This window comes from Haliotis asinina, chromosome 9 (genome assembly GCF_037392515.1).
Source record: "Haliotis asinina isolate JCU_RB_2024 chromosome 9, JCU_Hal_asi_v2, whole genome shotgun sequence".
NCBI classification, from domain to species: Eukaryota; Metazoa; Mollusca; class Gastropoda; order Lepetellida; family Haliotidae; genus Haliotis; species Haliotis asinina.
In genome coordinates this window covers 19,633,510-19,651,117 of record NC_090288.1, presented here as the reverse complement: position 1 = coordinate 19,651,117, position 17,608 = coordinate 19,633,510, and the positions used below count along the sequence as shown (strand labels likewise).

The following is a 17,608-nucleotide window of genomic DNA, read 5'->3' as shown; positions in this document are numbered from 1 at the left end:
GATCTCCGTGCAGTAAACATACACACAAAGTGATGACGAAGAGCGCGATCTACGAAATGTGTTTGGTTCTGTGCCAAACCTCTATGCCTTTTCACGAGGTTTTGTCCTTTTGTGCGTGCATGTGATGTAATATTTGGTGTGCAAGCCGTCTATCATTTTCTCGACCTGTGAACTTCAACGGTAAACCAGTATGTCAACAATGACCGACAGCGATTCCGGCACGATATCTGTAAGTATTCATTGTTTGTTTGTTGCCCCATTTGTGAATTTTCAGTTATATTTCGTGAACTGACATAACTTCTCATAAGGTCTAAACGTGTCTCGATAAGTTAAATTCACAAGTGGTAAGGTAGTCTTCCGAATTTGTTCTGTTTTATATCAACAGAGCGGTGTTGGGTATTACCGAACAGCTAACTCGACATTTCCATTAACCCAACCAGATGACGACTTTTTTTTCAGACGCACATTTTCGTAAGGTTTGAAAAGTGAACGCTGTGCGAGATTTGCGCTCGCGTGGTCCTGGATCTGCGTACGGCCATGAAATTACACTGAAATGTAGAATATTTCATTTCCTATCCGTTGGTATAAATATAACTGCGACTACCTAAAGGGTTTCAGAAATAGACACTGCTAAATGTTGTTCAAAACGTTAGTGTGCGTTAAAAACAGTAAATTTCTCCGTTCTTTATTGTACACCAACAAAAAAGCTTTCTGCTAAGATTTTTTAAAACTGTCATCTTTACGAAACGTGTGAGCAAAGACAATACAGCCTGATGTGTGAATCAATGACATAAATGTACATATGAAATGGATTTATGATATAATGCACAGTGTTATATGATCAACATTAAAAAGGCCTCACAGTAAATGTCACAATTAAATTTTCGTCTTTGACGTCAAATGTCGACAGAGGTCATGCACATATAAAAATAAGGGGGCGTAACTCTGCTATGCTTTACATTAACCCCCTGTGGCCGTATGCATGTCTCAGGCTTAAATCCAACTCTGGGCGTAAATGTGAATTGCGCCCAAGCGCAAATCTACGACCTAATGCGTATCCATGATGTTATAAAAGTTACGCCTTACTTTATGTCCCAGAATTACGCCACCTGCCTAGAACGAACCCGTTGGAAGTATTTGACGATCTTGATCTTCATAGTCGATTCAGGTTTCGGAGAATCGACATATTCAGGATTGTTCATTCACTCAGAGATGACATCAAACGTGGTGTTTACCGCAGATCCACTTTATCTCCCAAGTTGCAAGTGCTCGTTGCCTTGAGCTTCTACGCTACAGGTGCATTTCAGAACGTTGTCGGTGATACCATCAATGTGCACTAGTCGTCCATGAGTAGAGTTGTGAGGAGGGTGTCCCTATAACTTCAGTGTAAAATGAACTTCGGGTATTTTTTTCAGATGCCAATGAATTAACACGCATTAAAGGGGCACTGATGCGGAGCAATTTCCGTGGACTGGTGTAAACGTTTGTTATTGTTTTTCTCCCGTGAGTACCCGGATGACATCCCAGAATTCGTGACTGGTTCGTGACCTCTGCTGCGCATTCCATAAGCGCAACTGATAGTTTAATTATAGACAGATCAACTTAGGTGAAGTCATTTTTACTTCATTACAAATGTATTATGAAAACAAATGAAACACTTTGAAGGTTATTCATCTGCCAGTGGTATAAATGGTAAAAACCTATTAGGACAGAAAAATAACGAAGCCAATGTACGTCTCTATATTTTGTCTCATAACCCTGATTAGTTTATTGTCATATTTGTATGATTCTGAAAATTAATAAAAGAACACACGACCTGCTTATACTCATAGTAAATTTCTAACATAACAGCAACATTTATACATTGTCAATGTGGATCCTATTTCACACACATACGCGATCTAGTGTGTGTTTTCTGTCATACAGATTCTGCTGAATGCTACAACAAATAAATTAAAACAAAATGCAAATAATGAATGTAAAACAGACTAATTTTATAGCAACGATGTCAGGCTACTACCTTGTTCAGGAATGCATCCATCAATATCCACGTAAAAGAAATCGTATTCCATTCATCTGCAGCTGGTAAATAATCATGCTCTGTGTCGCGTGTCTTACAACTGTCTAGTTTGTGAAAAAGTAACACATCGTTTCACGTCTTTCGTAAGTGAAAACCAGATAAACCTCTCATTGGTCTCCCAAGATAGCACACCTGGCAACTAATTGTATGATGTCCACTATTCTAAGTAATTTAGTTAACCAATAATGAACAATCAATCAATGAGCGCAAGGGTGGTTAATTCTTTGAAGGGAGGATGTTTTTGCACTCACTCTTTACGACAGGGTGTAGTCATCTACACACACTGCCTTTTGACAAATCCGCTAGGAGATAAAAGTAATTAATCAATCAGTGTGTTATCGGTTAATCCTTTGATCGATGTTTGTTTTTTGCAACTCAGCTGATAAACCCTCTTGCATCACTTACATGCACATATTACATAACATACAATACATTTGCAATTACAGACCTTAATTTATAATGTTGAGTATTTACTCCAGACAGGAGAAAAACCACATGGGAACTTTTGTTGAGTAACCAAAGTGGTGTTACTACTAATTATACCTGTTATAAATTCGTTAATTGACCATCCAGAGAAGGATGACAAATAACACGTGTAGGTTCAAACGCGAGTTACAGCAAGGAAGATGTAATCTCTGTGTCGCATGCAGCCTGAAAACACTTATGGGCCGAAACTGTTTTGCAGATACCAACGGAATTTCGTTACATAAGGAATACACACAGGCATTTGCTGTGTACTTGGGTAAATAGGTGAAATAAGGGGTTTTTACGTAAGAAAATTTTCAGATTTCTCTACCAAAGGCAAAGTCATCGTTTTTTGTTTACGAATTCAAATAAATCAACCGTGTGTTTTTATTATCATAAATAATAAACCATTGTAGCTACCATAGCTACCAAAATTGACGTATGATATTTGCTATCACAGCTGAACCAACACTCAAAACTACCTATATGTAAAGCTTTGCAATCTTCCATACTGAAACAAATGGCTTGCTACGTGCCTGTAGACATCATATTTTCATGTAACATGATTAAATATCGATGTGAAAAACACAGAAATAGGATCAAATTGGATCAGTAACTATACCATCCAAGCATCCGAAAAGAACTACACTGCTGGGATGTTTGGTTACGATCAGACAAGGAATACCATGGATATTTTTAAACAAATGGCATATGATGGACATCCGGCCTCCTGACTGTTTAGGCGAAGAAATTGTGCTAATATGGACAGGAGCCCAGTTCCTTTGTCCGTCACGGTCGAAGGAGCGGGCGCTGACCAATTTACGGTTTGGTTTCGTAATTAGACAGTTGGCGAGAAACATTATTCGCTCCGCATCAGTGCCCCTTTAAAGACAGTTTCTTTAATCTGGCAGGTTTTCCGGGAGTGGTTGGTTGTGTTGATGGAACTCATGTAAGAATTCTTGGTGACAGTGCCTACCCCCTCCGCACATGGCTCATGACACCTGTGAGAAATCCACGGACGAGACAAGAAGAGCGATACAACTTCTCTCATGCCTCAACAAGAAACTTTATAGAGACATGTTTTGGTGTCATAAAATGCCGCTTTCACTGCCTCCATTCTGAGCTGAGATACCCACCCAAACGTTGCTGTTCTATCAATGCAGTGTTCGTTCTGCACAACATGGCTGTTGAATTTGGTACCCCCCTTGCTGACGACTACGATGTTGATGGTGATGATGATGACAACATTCACAACATGCCGGAGCCTCGCAATGCGAAATTGAAGAGGGATCACATCATTCAGAGATTCTTTGCTCAGTGAAATGATATTTGTAAGTTAATACACCCCATCATGTTGAGTATTCATACAGTGTTAACTGACTTAAAATTTTATTCACTGTAGTGAAGAACAATACTGTTGACAATACCCTATAATCCAACAAATACTCAAAGAGCTTTAAGCAATCCAATATTGTGTTCCTATTATCCCCTGCCATGAATTGGAAGATGGGCAGAGGATTGAGTGCTGTCTGTCTGTCAGTCACTGTTCATACTTCTTTTCCGGACCATAGTTTCAAACTAGTTGAAGATATGTCAATGAAGTTATTTCAAAATGTAATGTTGCATGATTTTTCTATCTGAAAAATATTTTAACCATATTCATGTGGTGTCTACATGTGTACTACAGTACATGAAATGTGTTATGAAATGTAAATATTTCACCCACTGACATGCATGTCTATGTGATACTACATGTATGCGAATTTTAGTCATTTTGAAGGTTTGGATTGCAGTTTAATAACTGTACAGATTATTCAGTATGATGGAGATAATATTCAATGTGGATGTGGATTGCGATAAAAGCACATTGATATAACGACAAAGAAATAAAGACTATTTAAACATTTTAATAAGGATCTCTGTTTATTAATATGTCCGTCCGTCCGTAATCATTTTGTTTCTGGAGCATAACTAAGAAACCGTTCAATATTTTTAGACCAAACTTGATAGATATAGTAACCTCAGCCTATGGTTGTGCCTTTTGCTATTTACAGATTTTTGGCATTTATATTTTTTTTTGTTTTTCCATGGAACATTTTTGTGTTAGTCTTAAGGTGGTGTGGGCTTCGTTTCTGGAGCAGAACTCAAAAACCATTCAATATCTTTCTGCAAAACTTGGTACATATATCAGTCAGAACCTAAAGTGATAAAGTGTTGCTATGTATAGGTTTTCGTGATTCATTATTTTCTCAGTTTCCATGGAAACCTTTCAGACATAGTCTCAAAATGGACGGATGGGCTTCGTTTCCGGAGCAGAACTCAAGAACTGGTCAATATTTTTCTGGTAGATATATCAATCTGTTTTTTGTGAATTATTATTTTCTCGGTTTCCATGGAAATGTTTCAGACATAGTCTCAAAAGTGAGAGGTGTGTTTTGTTTCCAGAGCAGAACTCAAAAACTTCTTAATATCTGTCCTTAAAACTTTCTAGATATGTTTTGCTCTCTACAGGTTTTTGTGATTTATTATTTTCTTGGTTTCCATGGAAATATTTCAGACATAGGCTCAAAATGGAGGGATGGGCTTCGTTTCCAGAGAACTCAAAAACCGTTCAATGTTTTTCTGCAAAATTTGGTAGATATATCAATCAGAACCTATAGTGGTGCCTTTTGCTATGTATAGGATCTTGTGATTTATTATTTTCTTGGTTTCAATGGAAACATTTTGGACGTAGTCTCAAAAGTGAGAGGTGTGTTTCATTTCCAGAGCAGAACTCTGAAAGTTCTTAATATCTGTTACTAAAACTTTCTAGATATGTGTGGCAGACCCCAAAGTGGTGCCTTTTGGTTTTTAAAGGTTTTTGTGATTTATTATTTTCTTGGTTTCCATGGAAACGTTTCTGACTTAGTCTCAAAGTGGAGGGGCGGGCTTTGTTCCCAGAGCACAACTCGAAAACCATTTCATATCTTGGCAGATATATGAGACAGATCTTGAATTTGTGACTTTGCTGGTTACAGATATATGGCATTTATAATTTTCATGAATTCTATGGAAACAATTCAAACTTAGTCTAAAAAAACAATGAGTAACACTCAGATTATTTGTCCTTTCAAACATTGAGGAGCGGGGGAATATGTCACCTTCTGATGACACTTGTTTATGTCTTCTACGTCCCAGCTGACACCAGCTGATTGAGAGTTGATCACAGCCATGATCTTTCTCCATTCCTCTTGTTTCTGTCTATTGGTCACCAAGTTCATCAGCGGGGTCTGCAGAATAGTCTTCCTGTCTTTATACATCTCTAGCGAACACATAATTTCACCGTCGAGGAGGTTAGGTTTTCGTTGCTTACAGTAGTCGGCCATCATGGATCGATCAATGATAGATCAATGAACATCTTTGGCGTGAAAGTTCGAAATCTAATTATAGCACGCTTTCGCCTAGGCGTAGAACCATTACGCCAGGTCTGGCTACACCATGACTAAGCCTTGATTGTGCATGCCGCTTAAAAGGAAGGCGTCGCTGAGCCTGACGTAGCGCTTTACGTCTGACGTAAGCTACGCCTGAGATATGCATACCGCTACTGGATGCCACAGGGACATATATGTCCTTCCTAGTCACCCCTCACTTTGAAGTCCAATGAAATTTTAAGTATATCACGCACATGTATGTACTTGTTCACACATTCACAGTTGTGAATTCTGCGGAAAATTCCGTTTGCTGATACCATCTGCAAACTGAAAACTGAACCCATGCATCAGTCACCAGTGTTATATCTGGGCATGGAGCAAAACTATCCTTGTCATTCCAAGTTTGTAGGTTGGTCATCCACCAAGGCAATTCTTCTTGGATTAACTTTGCATCTGTGATTGTGAAGGAGAACTCCAGAACTTTGTTCATTTGCATGTGCCTGTAATGAAGTGAAGTCTGTCAGCCCTCACTTGTGTTTTGGCATTGGTCAGTTACTGTTACTGAACAGAAACAGAGCAAGATATCAAGAGAGGTTGACTGGTCATGTTTTTTTGTAGACATTTAACTTCATTTTAAGCTACGACCTTCACTTTCATTGCTTTCCTGTCTATTATGAGTTGAGAGATCAGAATAGGTATTCATTCATATCAAAATTACAGCTACAGGTTATATGATCTGTGTGATAGATCTAGGGGAGTAGGTGCTAAACCAAATGGCATACAGGAACTGAAAGAAATATAATCTTCTTATCTTTGGCCTGTAGAACACTGAACTATACATCTTTATCAGATTTGTGGTTATTTTTTTTTCTTTTCAGCAGCGTCTGTCTGTCCCAATTCTTAAAAGGATATCTCATGAACTGTTGTACTCAATGCCTTCAGATTTGGTAATGGCCTACATTGGAAAATTACGCAGACACCATTCAATTTAGGTGATTTTGACCTTATTTTCAAAGTCACCCTGACACTTGACCACTTTTCAAACTCTTGTTGTTAATATGATGTCTCATGCACTGTTGTGCCCAATGTACTCAAATTTGGTAATTGCTTACACTGGGGGATTACACTGACACCAATTGAATATAGTGACCTTGACCCTATCTTTGAAGTCGCTACGGCACTTTGACCAGTTTTCAAACTCTTGTTAAAAAGATATCTCATAAAACCTTGCACCCAATATCTTCAGTTGTCATCTTTGAGTGAGTGGAATTTTAGAAGTTGGGAAGTACAAGATTGACAAACTTTATGGATAAGCAGGAATGACAACATTCCTACTTGACAACGGTGCAAGAATCTGTACTGAAACGTCACACTATCGTAATAAAGAGGTGTTATCCATAAAGTTTGTCAGTCTTCAATTATGTTGACAGCCAACATTGGGTGATTATGCAGACATCAGCTATATCAAGCATCTTGTATGTGACCCAAAAATAAGAAGCAGTAAATATGTTATAAATATTTCATTCTTCGTTATTGGTGGGAGACATTACCATATTAGTGGCCAACACTTGTTATGATGTGATTGCCATTTTGAATCAGATCAAGCATCATCGTTTCCATCTTGAACTAAGTTGAAGTGTTGTGTATGACATTTGTATGTAATGTTTAGTACATTGTACATATTATGAGAAGATTGCAGAATGTTAACTTGCATGTTAAGATTTTCATTAAGATATCTCAAGAACGGTTCACTGGACTTTTGTCATAGACTTGCAAGACTTCTCTTGAATGTTTTTCAAATAGGCAACTTTTTTATTACTATTTTGCATTTTACATACACCTGTCAATTAATGTCAAGGTCAAAATGAGTCTTGTGTGTTTGAACAGAAACAGAGCAAGATATCAAGAGAGGTTGACTAGTCATGTTTTTTTGTAGACATTTAACTTCATTTTAAGCTATGACCTTCACTTTCATTGCTTTTTAAGTTTTATTTGATAATTTGCTGCAGCCGAATGCAGGACATTATGTCACCTTAGTGACAATGCTTGTTATCTATAGTTGCATTCACTCCTCAATGATAACAATTTCTGAACATCGTAATGAAGATTTACACCCACTAATGTCAGAACCAGTGAGTGATTCCCAAGATTGTTACCATCCCGAAATGGATGTAACCATACCAGACACCAAGATATTGTGAATTTACCTAGACGTATGGAACATCTAAATTTTTTACCAGATGATCTGTCAGAAATCTAGTCCATCTCGGGCAGTCTGACATGCGTTATTTCATACACTGCTGTATGACTGAAATGAAATACTCCCAGAGTGACTAATGTGATATCTTACTTATTGAAACTTCAACCTATACTAATGACAATGTTTATGTATTTCTGTTTTCTGGTTTCTTCACCTGACCTGATCAAACTGGTAAGGTAGATGTTTACTGAAATACTTGAAGAAATGCTTAACATTATGTGCACAGTTGGTTGATGTTTTTGGGTAAGCATGCACAAAATGTGGTAATTTGTAGGTTTGTAAAAAGAAAACCGTTATGGTAATAATGCCAGTTATAAAACAGACATTTTATAGGCATGATCAGATCACATGGGAATGGCTTGATGATACCAAAAATGTGTCTCATTGGCTTTTGTAAGACTTTTCATCAGTAATAATTTCTGGGCATGTCAAGCTGACTGTTTGATTGTAACCACACTCATGGTTTATCCCCACTTTTTCTGTCATCTCTTATGATCTGAAATCTCTTCAAAGTGTGTTTTTGCTTTCAGCAAGAAGAAATAGCAAATCAGTTCCGACTACCAGAGCGTCAGGCAAAGGTGAACCTCTTGATCAAGGCCATGGAACAAGTTGCAGGGGATGGAGAGGGAGAGCCAGTTTACTGTATATGCAGGACCTCAGACTCAACACGCTTTATGATGTAAGTTACAGTGGATAAGGAAATCAAAGTATGTTCTTGTGAAGATCATTTTTTTCATGTGTCCATAGTTTTACATTGTTTTTAAAGATATCATCTTGTTGATTGAAATGAAAATATTTGCTCCTTTACTGTTTCATATTCTGTTTACTTTTAATGGTGGTGTGTGTGCATGTGAAAAAGGTAGACATGTCATTCCTTTAGTGTTTGTTTCTTTGTTGTCAAGACCCGTGAAGGTCCCGGGGTAGAATAGGCCTTCAGCAACCCATGCTTGCCATAAAAGGTGACTATGCTTGTCGTAAGAGGCGACTAACGGGATCACGTGGTCAGGCTCGCTGACTTGGTTGACACATGTCATCGGTTCCCAATTGCGCAGATCGATGCTCATGTTGTCGATCACTGGATTGTCTGGTCCAGACTTGATTATTTACAGACTGTCGCCATATAGCTGGAATATTGCTAAGTGCGACGTAAAACTAAACTCACTCACTCACTTTGTTGCCAACTCAAAAAAATCCAGTGGGACAATGGCACATTTACTGTTTCTTTTTGTTTTGTTGTTTTTTTATCCCCCCAGCATGTAATGTGGGGGGATATAGTCGACGCCTTGTCCGTCCATCCATCCGTCTGCTCGTCTACCGTCCGTCCGTAATCATTTTGTTTCCGGAGCATAACTTAGAAACCGTTCAATATTTTTAGACCAAACTTGATAGATATAGTAATCTCAACCTATGCTTGTGCCTTTTGCTATTTACAGATTTTTGGCATTTATATTTTTTTTGTTTTTCCATGGAACATTTTGGTGTTATTTTCATGGTGGGGTGGGCTTCGTTTCCGGAGCAGAACTCAAAAACCATTCCATGTTTTTCTTCAAAACTTGGTAGATATATCAATCTGAACCTATAGTGGTGGTGCTTTTGGTATTTACAGGTTTTTGTGATTTATTATTTTCTCGGTTTCCATGGAAACGTTTCGGACATAGTCTTAAAAGTGAGATGTGTGTTTCTCATATTGCTCTTAATATCTGTCAGTGTTACTTGGTAGATATGTGTGGCCGACCCCAAAGTGGTGCCTTTTGCTGTTTACATGTTTTTCTAATTTATTATTTTCTCCATTTCTGTGGAAACGTTTCGGACTTAGTCTCAAAAATGGAGGCATGGGCTTCGTTTCCGGAGCAGAACTCAAAAACCATTCAATATTTTTCTGCAAAACTTGGTAGATATATCAATCAGAACCTAAAGTGGTGCCTTTTGCTATTTCCAGGTTTTAGTGATTTATCATTTTCTGAGCTTCCGTGGAAACGTTTTTGACTAGTCTCAAAAGTGAGAGGTGTGTTTCGTTTCTGGAGCAGAACTCAAAAACTTCTTAATATCTGTCAGTGTTACTTGGTAGATATGTGTGGCAGACCACAAAGTGGTGCCTTTTGCTATGTACAGGTTTTTATGATGTATTATTTTCTTGGTTCCATGAACATGTTGCTGACTTCGTTTCTGGAGCACAACTGGAAAACCATTTCATTTCTTTCAAAAGACCTTGGCAGATATATGAGACAGATCTTGAAATGGTGACTTTTTCTGATTACAGATATATGGCATTTATATTTTTCATGTATTCCATGGAAACAATTCAGACTTGGTCTAAAAAGACAATAAGTAACTGTCAGATGATTTGTCCTTTCAAACATATGGGGACCGGGTTGATATGTCATCTTCTGATGACTCTTGTTCTACGCTGGTTTAGGGCCATCATGTAATCTACAGTAGCCCAAATGCTGTATTATTGATACCAACCAGAAACATTGACATAGTAGCATTGTTTAAGGGCTAGCTTTTAAACAAATCATGCCCCAAACCTGGATTAGAAATATTAACAGAGATCATTTGGAAAAACTAGATAATCTTTGCTTCAGTCCAGACACTATTCAAGATCTTAAGATCAGATGTGTTGGACCGAAACAGTATTTTGACAGGTTTGGTTTGTGCATGTAAACAATATCTAACTTGTATTCTGAGAAAGTTATATCTTTCACCCATTGATATGACTTTTTATGCGTACATGAGAATTATAATAATAGGTTTACTTGAGTAAACATGAAAGTTACAAGGGGTAAGTTTTATTTCCAGAGCATGTGACAACTGTGAGGAGTGGTACCATGGGGACTGTATTGGCATCACACAGTCAGACGCCCGCTCGATCAAACGATACTACTGTGATAAATGTAGAAGTAAGTTGATTAGATATTTCTCTCACAGTTGTGTAAGTTACCTCTGCAATTGTGGAGGTGTTTTCACAAGTATTTGAACAGAGATAAAACTATTTTCCCTGACATGTCATGACGATTCACTTTAGTTTGATCCTCTGCCATTATTGTCCCATTGTAATGCCTGGAAAGCTAAACCTACAAGATATCACTGCATCTAATATTGTCTTTCTGCTGTCACCACACTTTAAAGAGTATTAGTTATAGATGTAATTGTGACTGTTAACTACATAAACTCATGGGCAATAGAAAAGGAACAATTTCCATTTTAATTTTTGTCAAAGTTGTTCAAGTAATAAAAATCCTTTGTAGGCTGAAGTGGTTTGAACATACACTGACTAATCATGCGCAGTGTTGACAGTGTAGAAGCACATGAATTTGTGAAAAATGGCAAAACATGCATCTCAGCGATTTTGCAAAATGCTTGTCAAGAACTGGAATAAAAAGGGCATACATCTCAGCTGACAGAAAAACTTTGAAATGATGCCATGACTAAGCGGGCAGGCAAGAGAGAGAAAGAGGGCCACAGGTATGAGGCAGGTGGGCACCAACAACAGCCATATTCCATGAGTAGTATTGTTACGGTTTAGAATTTACTGTGACAAACGATGTAAGAAATCCCCTTGTGAACCAGCAAAACAGAACAAAGACAAGTCATAAACGTTCAAGTTATGTATTATTATGTCAGAGAGCAAGGTATACAAGGTCACAAGTCAATTTCACAATACTGATTTCAAGTACAATTCAAGAGAGACAAACTCTAAGTCAATGGGTCACAAAATACAATATGGCAAAGTCACCAAAGTCTTAGTGCAAGAGAGAACCAACTATGCAGAATGTAAACACAGCAATCGAACTGACAGCGGATGATGTAGATAAGGTGTTGATGGATGCAGATGATGACGATAATGTAATTCCAGTGATATGTCTGTGTATCTGTGTCCCCCGCAACACGGCAACCAGCCTTTTTATATATATATACTCAGTCATTTCCCAAACGTTTGGGCACATACGACCATTGCCAACACTGTAGCATGCCCTCGCATAAGTCTTCCGGAAGTAAACACATAGAAAACCAAGAGCAGATAAATTCCGGAAAACCAGAATTCTAAAAGTGCTGACCATCTATTAAACGAAATATGCGACCCATCATAATTATTACTGAATTAATAACAAAATGTACAGAAAGTACACACTCGCAACAGTGTACACAGTGATGGAGCGGGACAAGGCCCGCAGAGCCTTATTTAAAAAATGAAGGCTCTGGGAAGATCCTAAGCCTGTTCCATCACTGTGTATACTTATATGCTGTTTGCTATCCAGCAGGAAAAAAACACAAATCAGCAAAATGTCCGCTGACGTCCCGACCCCAGCGAGGGAGAAATAAGTAGATAGATGGATGTGATACCTAATAGTTCCTTCCACCTGGGATTGCAACCTACTGTGAGACCTCAGATTAGCTCACTAGCAGCATTTCAGGAAATCTTGAGAGGCCAAGCCGAGATATGAATTAACATGTACAAAGTTGAGCAGTTGCATGAAAGGAAGCTATCTTGTTTAGCGAGAGGGAGGTATGTCAGAGTTGGGAGCTCATGGTTCAGTGATAGTGAGCAGGCCGACTGCCAGGTCACTTTGCTGGCTGGCTCATGTTGAGCGAGCATTGTGGGCGAGTTGTAGTGTGTACATGAGTGAGTGTCTCCTTTGGTTGTCTATTCATCTACAGCTTGTTGGGCTGGCTGGCAAAACTAATAAAATCATGACAAGAACTATCACACTGCGGGCAATGTGTAAGGGACTGTGTTATGAGGTACGATCACCAACTCCTCTCTGATGAATGTTCACGGTGGCACGTCTTTCAAGTGGTACAAGTTCAGTTCGCTGTCTTTGATGTCTACCATGTCAATGTTGTAAGTTTTCATGGACCATATTGGGTCAGTGGCACTTTTTCTGCTGTGTCCCTCATAAAAGCCAGACTGGTATAAATGCCTAATGCTGACTCGGTCTTGTAATGGTTTCTCTGTTTTACCGCGATGTGCAGTCGCCGTTAATAATTTGACAGATTTCATTTTGATGGCTTCAATCAGTCTCTTGCCCACAAGTCTGGTGACTTCATTGTTGATGGCATCCACCACTAACGGCATGTGTGACCCATTCAGTATTTTTGTTTTGGGTTTTTATTAAATCCTGCGAGTACTGGTGTGAGATGAGGCATTCGGCTAAGGTGCAATTGAATCTCTCCATGCTGGCTTGGCAGCTGTAAGCTTCACCTGGCCGATTGGCCAGCAACTGCGACAGGGCTCCCATGCAGTCACATCTGTTATCGACTTGCAATACAGCAGTCCAGTTCAAGCCACTGCATTTGGATATACATTTTGAAGCTTTAGCAACTTTGTTCAAATCTTTTGTTGTCAACAATTCAGTTTCCTTGTAGCAATACACAAAGTCCATGACAGTCATGGTGTACTTATAGGTTTTGCACCTCACCCAGCTGTGAGGTTGAAACAGGAGATCAGCTTGGACGTATGTAGTGATTTCAGTTTTTCAGTAGAACCCGCACATACCCATAAGTGTAAGTGGCGACTCTGTCGATGACGATCTATTGTTTTGTGTCCATGGAAAAGAGCGACATCTTGTTGATTCTCACTTCGTATATCTTGTGTCCGTTGCTTCTCAGCATGTTCATTTGTGTTAAAAGTTTAATTCTTGAACAGGGCTTCCTGGCGTGTTTGGTGTGCTTTCTCACCACAAGTGTTTTTTTTTCATGCCTCTCCGATTTCGTTGTCGTCTGCTTTCTTGATGAAGTATATTTTGGGTCTCAAATCGACGTACTCAGTGAATGGCGTCTCTGCGCATTCATGCTTCATCTTGCTGAGCACTTTTTTGTTTGCAGTGTCGGGCATCGGGTGGTCTTTGGAGTAGTCGGTGGTGTTGCACAGATGTATGTTTTTCATGTCCTCGTACACATCCTCAGTGTGAATTTCCATCAGGAGGAAATCTGTGTCCATTTACAGCACTTAGCATTAAACACATTGTTGTAGAAATCATACATCAAGTGTTTGGACAAGTTAAGGATGCTCATCCCCATGTAAATGGGCCTGTTGAATTTGATGTGGCTTTTGTTCAGCGCTGCCATCAAATATCTTGCTTCGGTTGAACATGGGGCTGGCTGTCAGTTTCAAGTTTTTCTTCCTCGCTTGATCTGACAATCTACGCGTTAACATGTTTTCTCAAATTATCCATCATCTTGCTGAACACCGAGTTGTTCATGAGTTTGTTGGTGGCCGGCTTTCGTAAGTCTATGTCAGCCGAGTCGGTCCAGTTGCGGTGAAAGCGGTTGATGTGAGGCAATCGCATCTCTCCGAACCTGGTCCATGTATTTGTAGGGGTAGGGAACTCCCTTCCTCAGCAACAGAGGTCAAGTCTTGGCGTCAGTGTATTGATTGGTGATGTTGAAGTCATCGGCTTTCACAAGACCGTCTACAGGCCCTCCTACCTATTTAACTAAAAAGAAGCATTGCTGGATGTAAAGTAAACTATATCGTGTGTTTAGCTTCCACATGCGAAGGAATAGCATTCAATGTGTTGTTAATGCAGTATCTATCATTATAACCGAGGTTGGCATTGGAAGCACTATACAGCCACTTTTGGAACCTAAAGCATCGGCAGCCGAAAACATTTGGTTATCTCAGATAAGTTCTGCATGTCACCAAACAATGCCAACACTTTTTGTTGTGACAGTGCTAAAAAAGTGACTGCCAATAGAGAAGAGAAAAAAGGGTAAGTGTTTCAATCAACGCTTAGCTCCAAAGAATGTAATTCTGATTAAGAAGGTAGCCTGCATTGAATGCAAATTATTACCCTCTTTAATAGCAATATTTCATTTTCATCAAATAATATATATTGTGACCATTATCTGTGTTTTTGTATGCAATCAAACAGAAATTTCAAGCTCAGATCAACAGAATGAGACTGCCAACCTCCTCCTCTTTGAGAGATATTCTTACATGGAAAATTCATCGGGAGGGGATTCAGTAGTGAGCAAAGTGAGACTTGAGTGAATATGGTATTTGGGGTTGGACGGAGTCAATTACTGAACACAAAATTTTGTGGATGCGGAGCAGGCACGCTTGCTCACGATTTGAGTACTTTCACTGATCGGATACGTTGGCTATACCACAGTAGTATTTTGCCAAGTGTTTGTCATGTATTCATTTTAGAACTGGAAGTGGGTGCAGACAGTATACATTTTGTTCATGTCAGGATGTGATTGAACCTATATTACTCTATTTAACAGATACCCTTACCAGACTAGCTTGTGTTTGTTTTGGCAAATACACTGTCGCCGAGTGTGCTCAGATCTGGTGAATGGTGGGGTGGGGGCAAAATGTCTGACAGATGTGACCTCCCTTCTGTTCCCGAAAGTCCATCGACAGAGATTACACATGGAGTCTCTACCAAAGTCTTGGACAGAATCTTGTTGACAGAGGTCAACGTTTCCATGATAGATGAAATATTGTTTGATACATCAGAGACTGAGCACAAGCATTCAAATAAACCATCTTTACAGAATGCACTTGAGGGAACATTGTCAACACCAAAGGCTCCTTGTTTGAGTGGCATTTTAGAAGTTGAGGTGTACAAATACAACAAATTGTTATGGATAACAACTTCTTTATTGTGTGATTGTGACATTTCGATACAGATTCTTGTGCTGTTGTCAAGCAGGAATGATGCATGAAATCCAGAACATGTATATATATATATATATATAAACAATGAGATAACATAGTATACAAAGTTAACGCAATTGACAACCAGAGAAGCAGAAAACCGGAGAAGCCAGTTAGTACACAAAGGATAGTGAAGAGAAGCCAGACATGTACAAATAACGGACGTTACAATGAAGGAATTACAATGGAGGATGAGATGTTTATACAATTGATTGGGCTTGGTAAAGGCGTGCATCATAAGCAGATAGAATGAAATATCCTTGGTCACGGTTGATGGTGGGCTTGTGGCGTTTGATGTGAATGGCTTTGGTGAACTTGCATTTGGTGAAGACTGTTTGGTTGTTGGCTAGGATTGTGATGTCAGACCATTCTGTTTGATGATTAAGGTTTTCTTTGATGTGGTCCGAGATGGCTGATTTGCTGTCCGAATTAGTAACAGAGGTGCAATGTTCTTTGACTCGGGTTTTGATGGGTCGTGATGTTTCACCAATGTAGCTTTGTCCACAATCACAGTTTATTTTATATATGACACATTTCAGGTTGTTGTTGTTGACTGTGGGTTGTTTTCTTCTGTTAGCATGGAGGAGGTTGTTGAGGCTGGGGGACGCTGAGAAGGTTGTGTCAATGTTAGCTTGTTGTTTCAAGAGCCGGCTGATCTGATGCGATATTTGTCCAACATAGGGAATGGATATCTTGATAGGGGCTAATTCTGGTTTAAGTCTTTTGGTAGGGCTTGACAGTGTGGCTTCAATGGTTCGGTTGACTGTTTCAGGCGGGTAGTGGTTACGTTCTACAAAGACTTTCCTCAGCTGTTAAACAAAAACAGAATGATAGAATTTCCTCAAATTTGTCTTTCTGGTGTTGAGATTGTAAGTTCTTGTTGATTTTGGAAAATACTTGTGCATAGTAGTAGGAAGAAAGCTTGGCCAAAAAGGTTAGCTATGTAACAGTGCCAAAGATAAGTAACAAGAATCTGCAATGATTTGTATTTTAATGCTGCTTTTATTTAACTTGTAATAAAAATATACTTACAGCAATATATGAAGTTCAAGTGTTTTATTCATCAACAAATCTGAATATGACATTCTCTGTCCAATGATAATTAGTAGATAAATGTGTTGGTTGTTTTCTGTTTACCTAAGAGACAATATCACATCATCCAAAGTGGGTCCAACATATTTACAAGTTATGAAAGTGTATATGTAAATACTTTGCTGATACAACATTTTGACATATGTTCATCACAGTGGGCAACAGAAAATCCAGCTCTTATTAGGCGATTTGCTTTCCTTGACTTTGTGGTTCATGCAGACTTGACATACAATGACGATGTAGCATATTAACATATTAATCAACAATGAGATATCAAATGTATGATCATCATATATTCTAATTTATGCAAGGTGCCCCTGACTGCCTATAACATAAGTTACGTGTTTGCACAACTGATCATCATGCACACCTCCTAAGTAATTCAAATGTAAAATTAATAACATATCATTTTATCAAGCTGTCAGCTGCAAACCATCGTAAAACATTCCCAATAATCACCGTAATTTCATGTGACGCAGCTGTCCTCTAGAAAACATGCTCACTACTATTTGAATACAACTACAACTGAAAAAAAATTAGTGAACCAATGTACGATTTGGAGGTATCAAGCCCACCTCTATTAACTTTCAACGCTTCTTTCAGATACAACTGTGTAATCTAACTTGAGGTAGAAC

The 17,608-nt window shown here is 38.8% G+C and overlaps 1 protein-coding gene across 1 annotated transcript in view; it reads left to right on the top strand.

Moving 5' to 3' along the window:
- The window catches only part of LOC137295550 (CXXC-type zinc finger protein 1-like), a 51,389-nt gene continuing 33,781 nt past the window's right edge, over positions 1–17,608 (top strand). Inside the window, exons 1-3 of the mRNA XM_067826938.1 lie at positions 1–229; positions 8,746–8,894; positions 11,015–11,115. Coding sequence (XP_067683039.1) covers positions 191–229; positions 8,746–8,894; positions 11,015–11,115 — 289 coding nt within the window. The 5' untranslated portion in view covers positions 1–190. The remainder of the gene's footprint in view (positions 230–8,745; positions 8,895–11,014; positions 11,116–17,608) is intronic.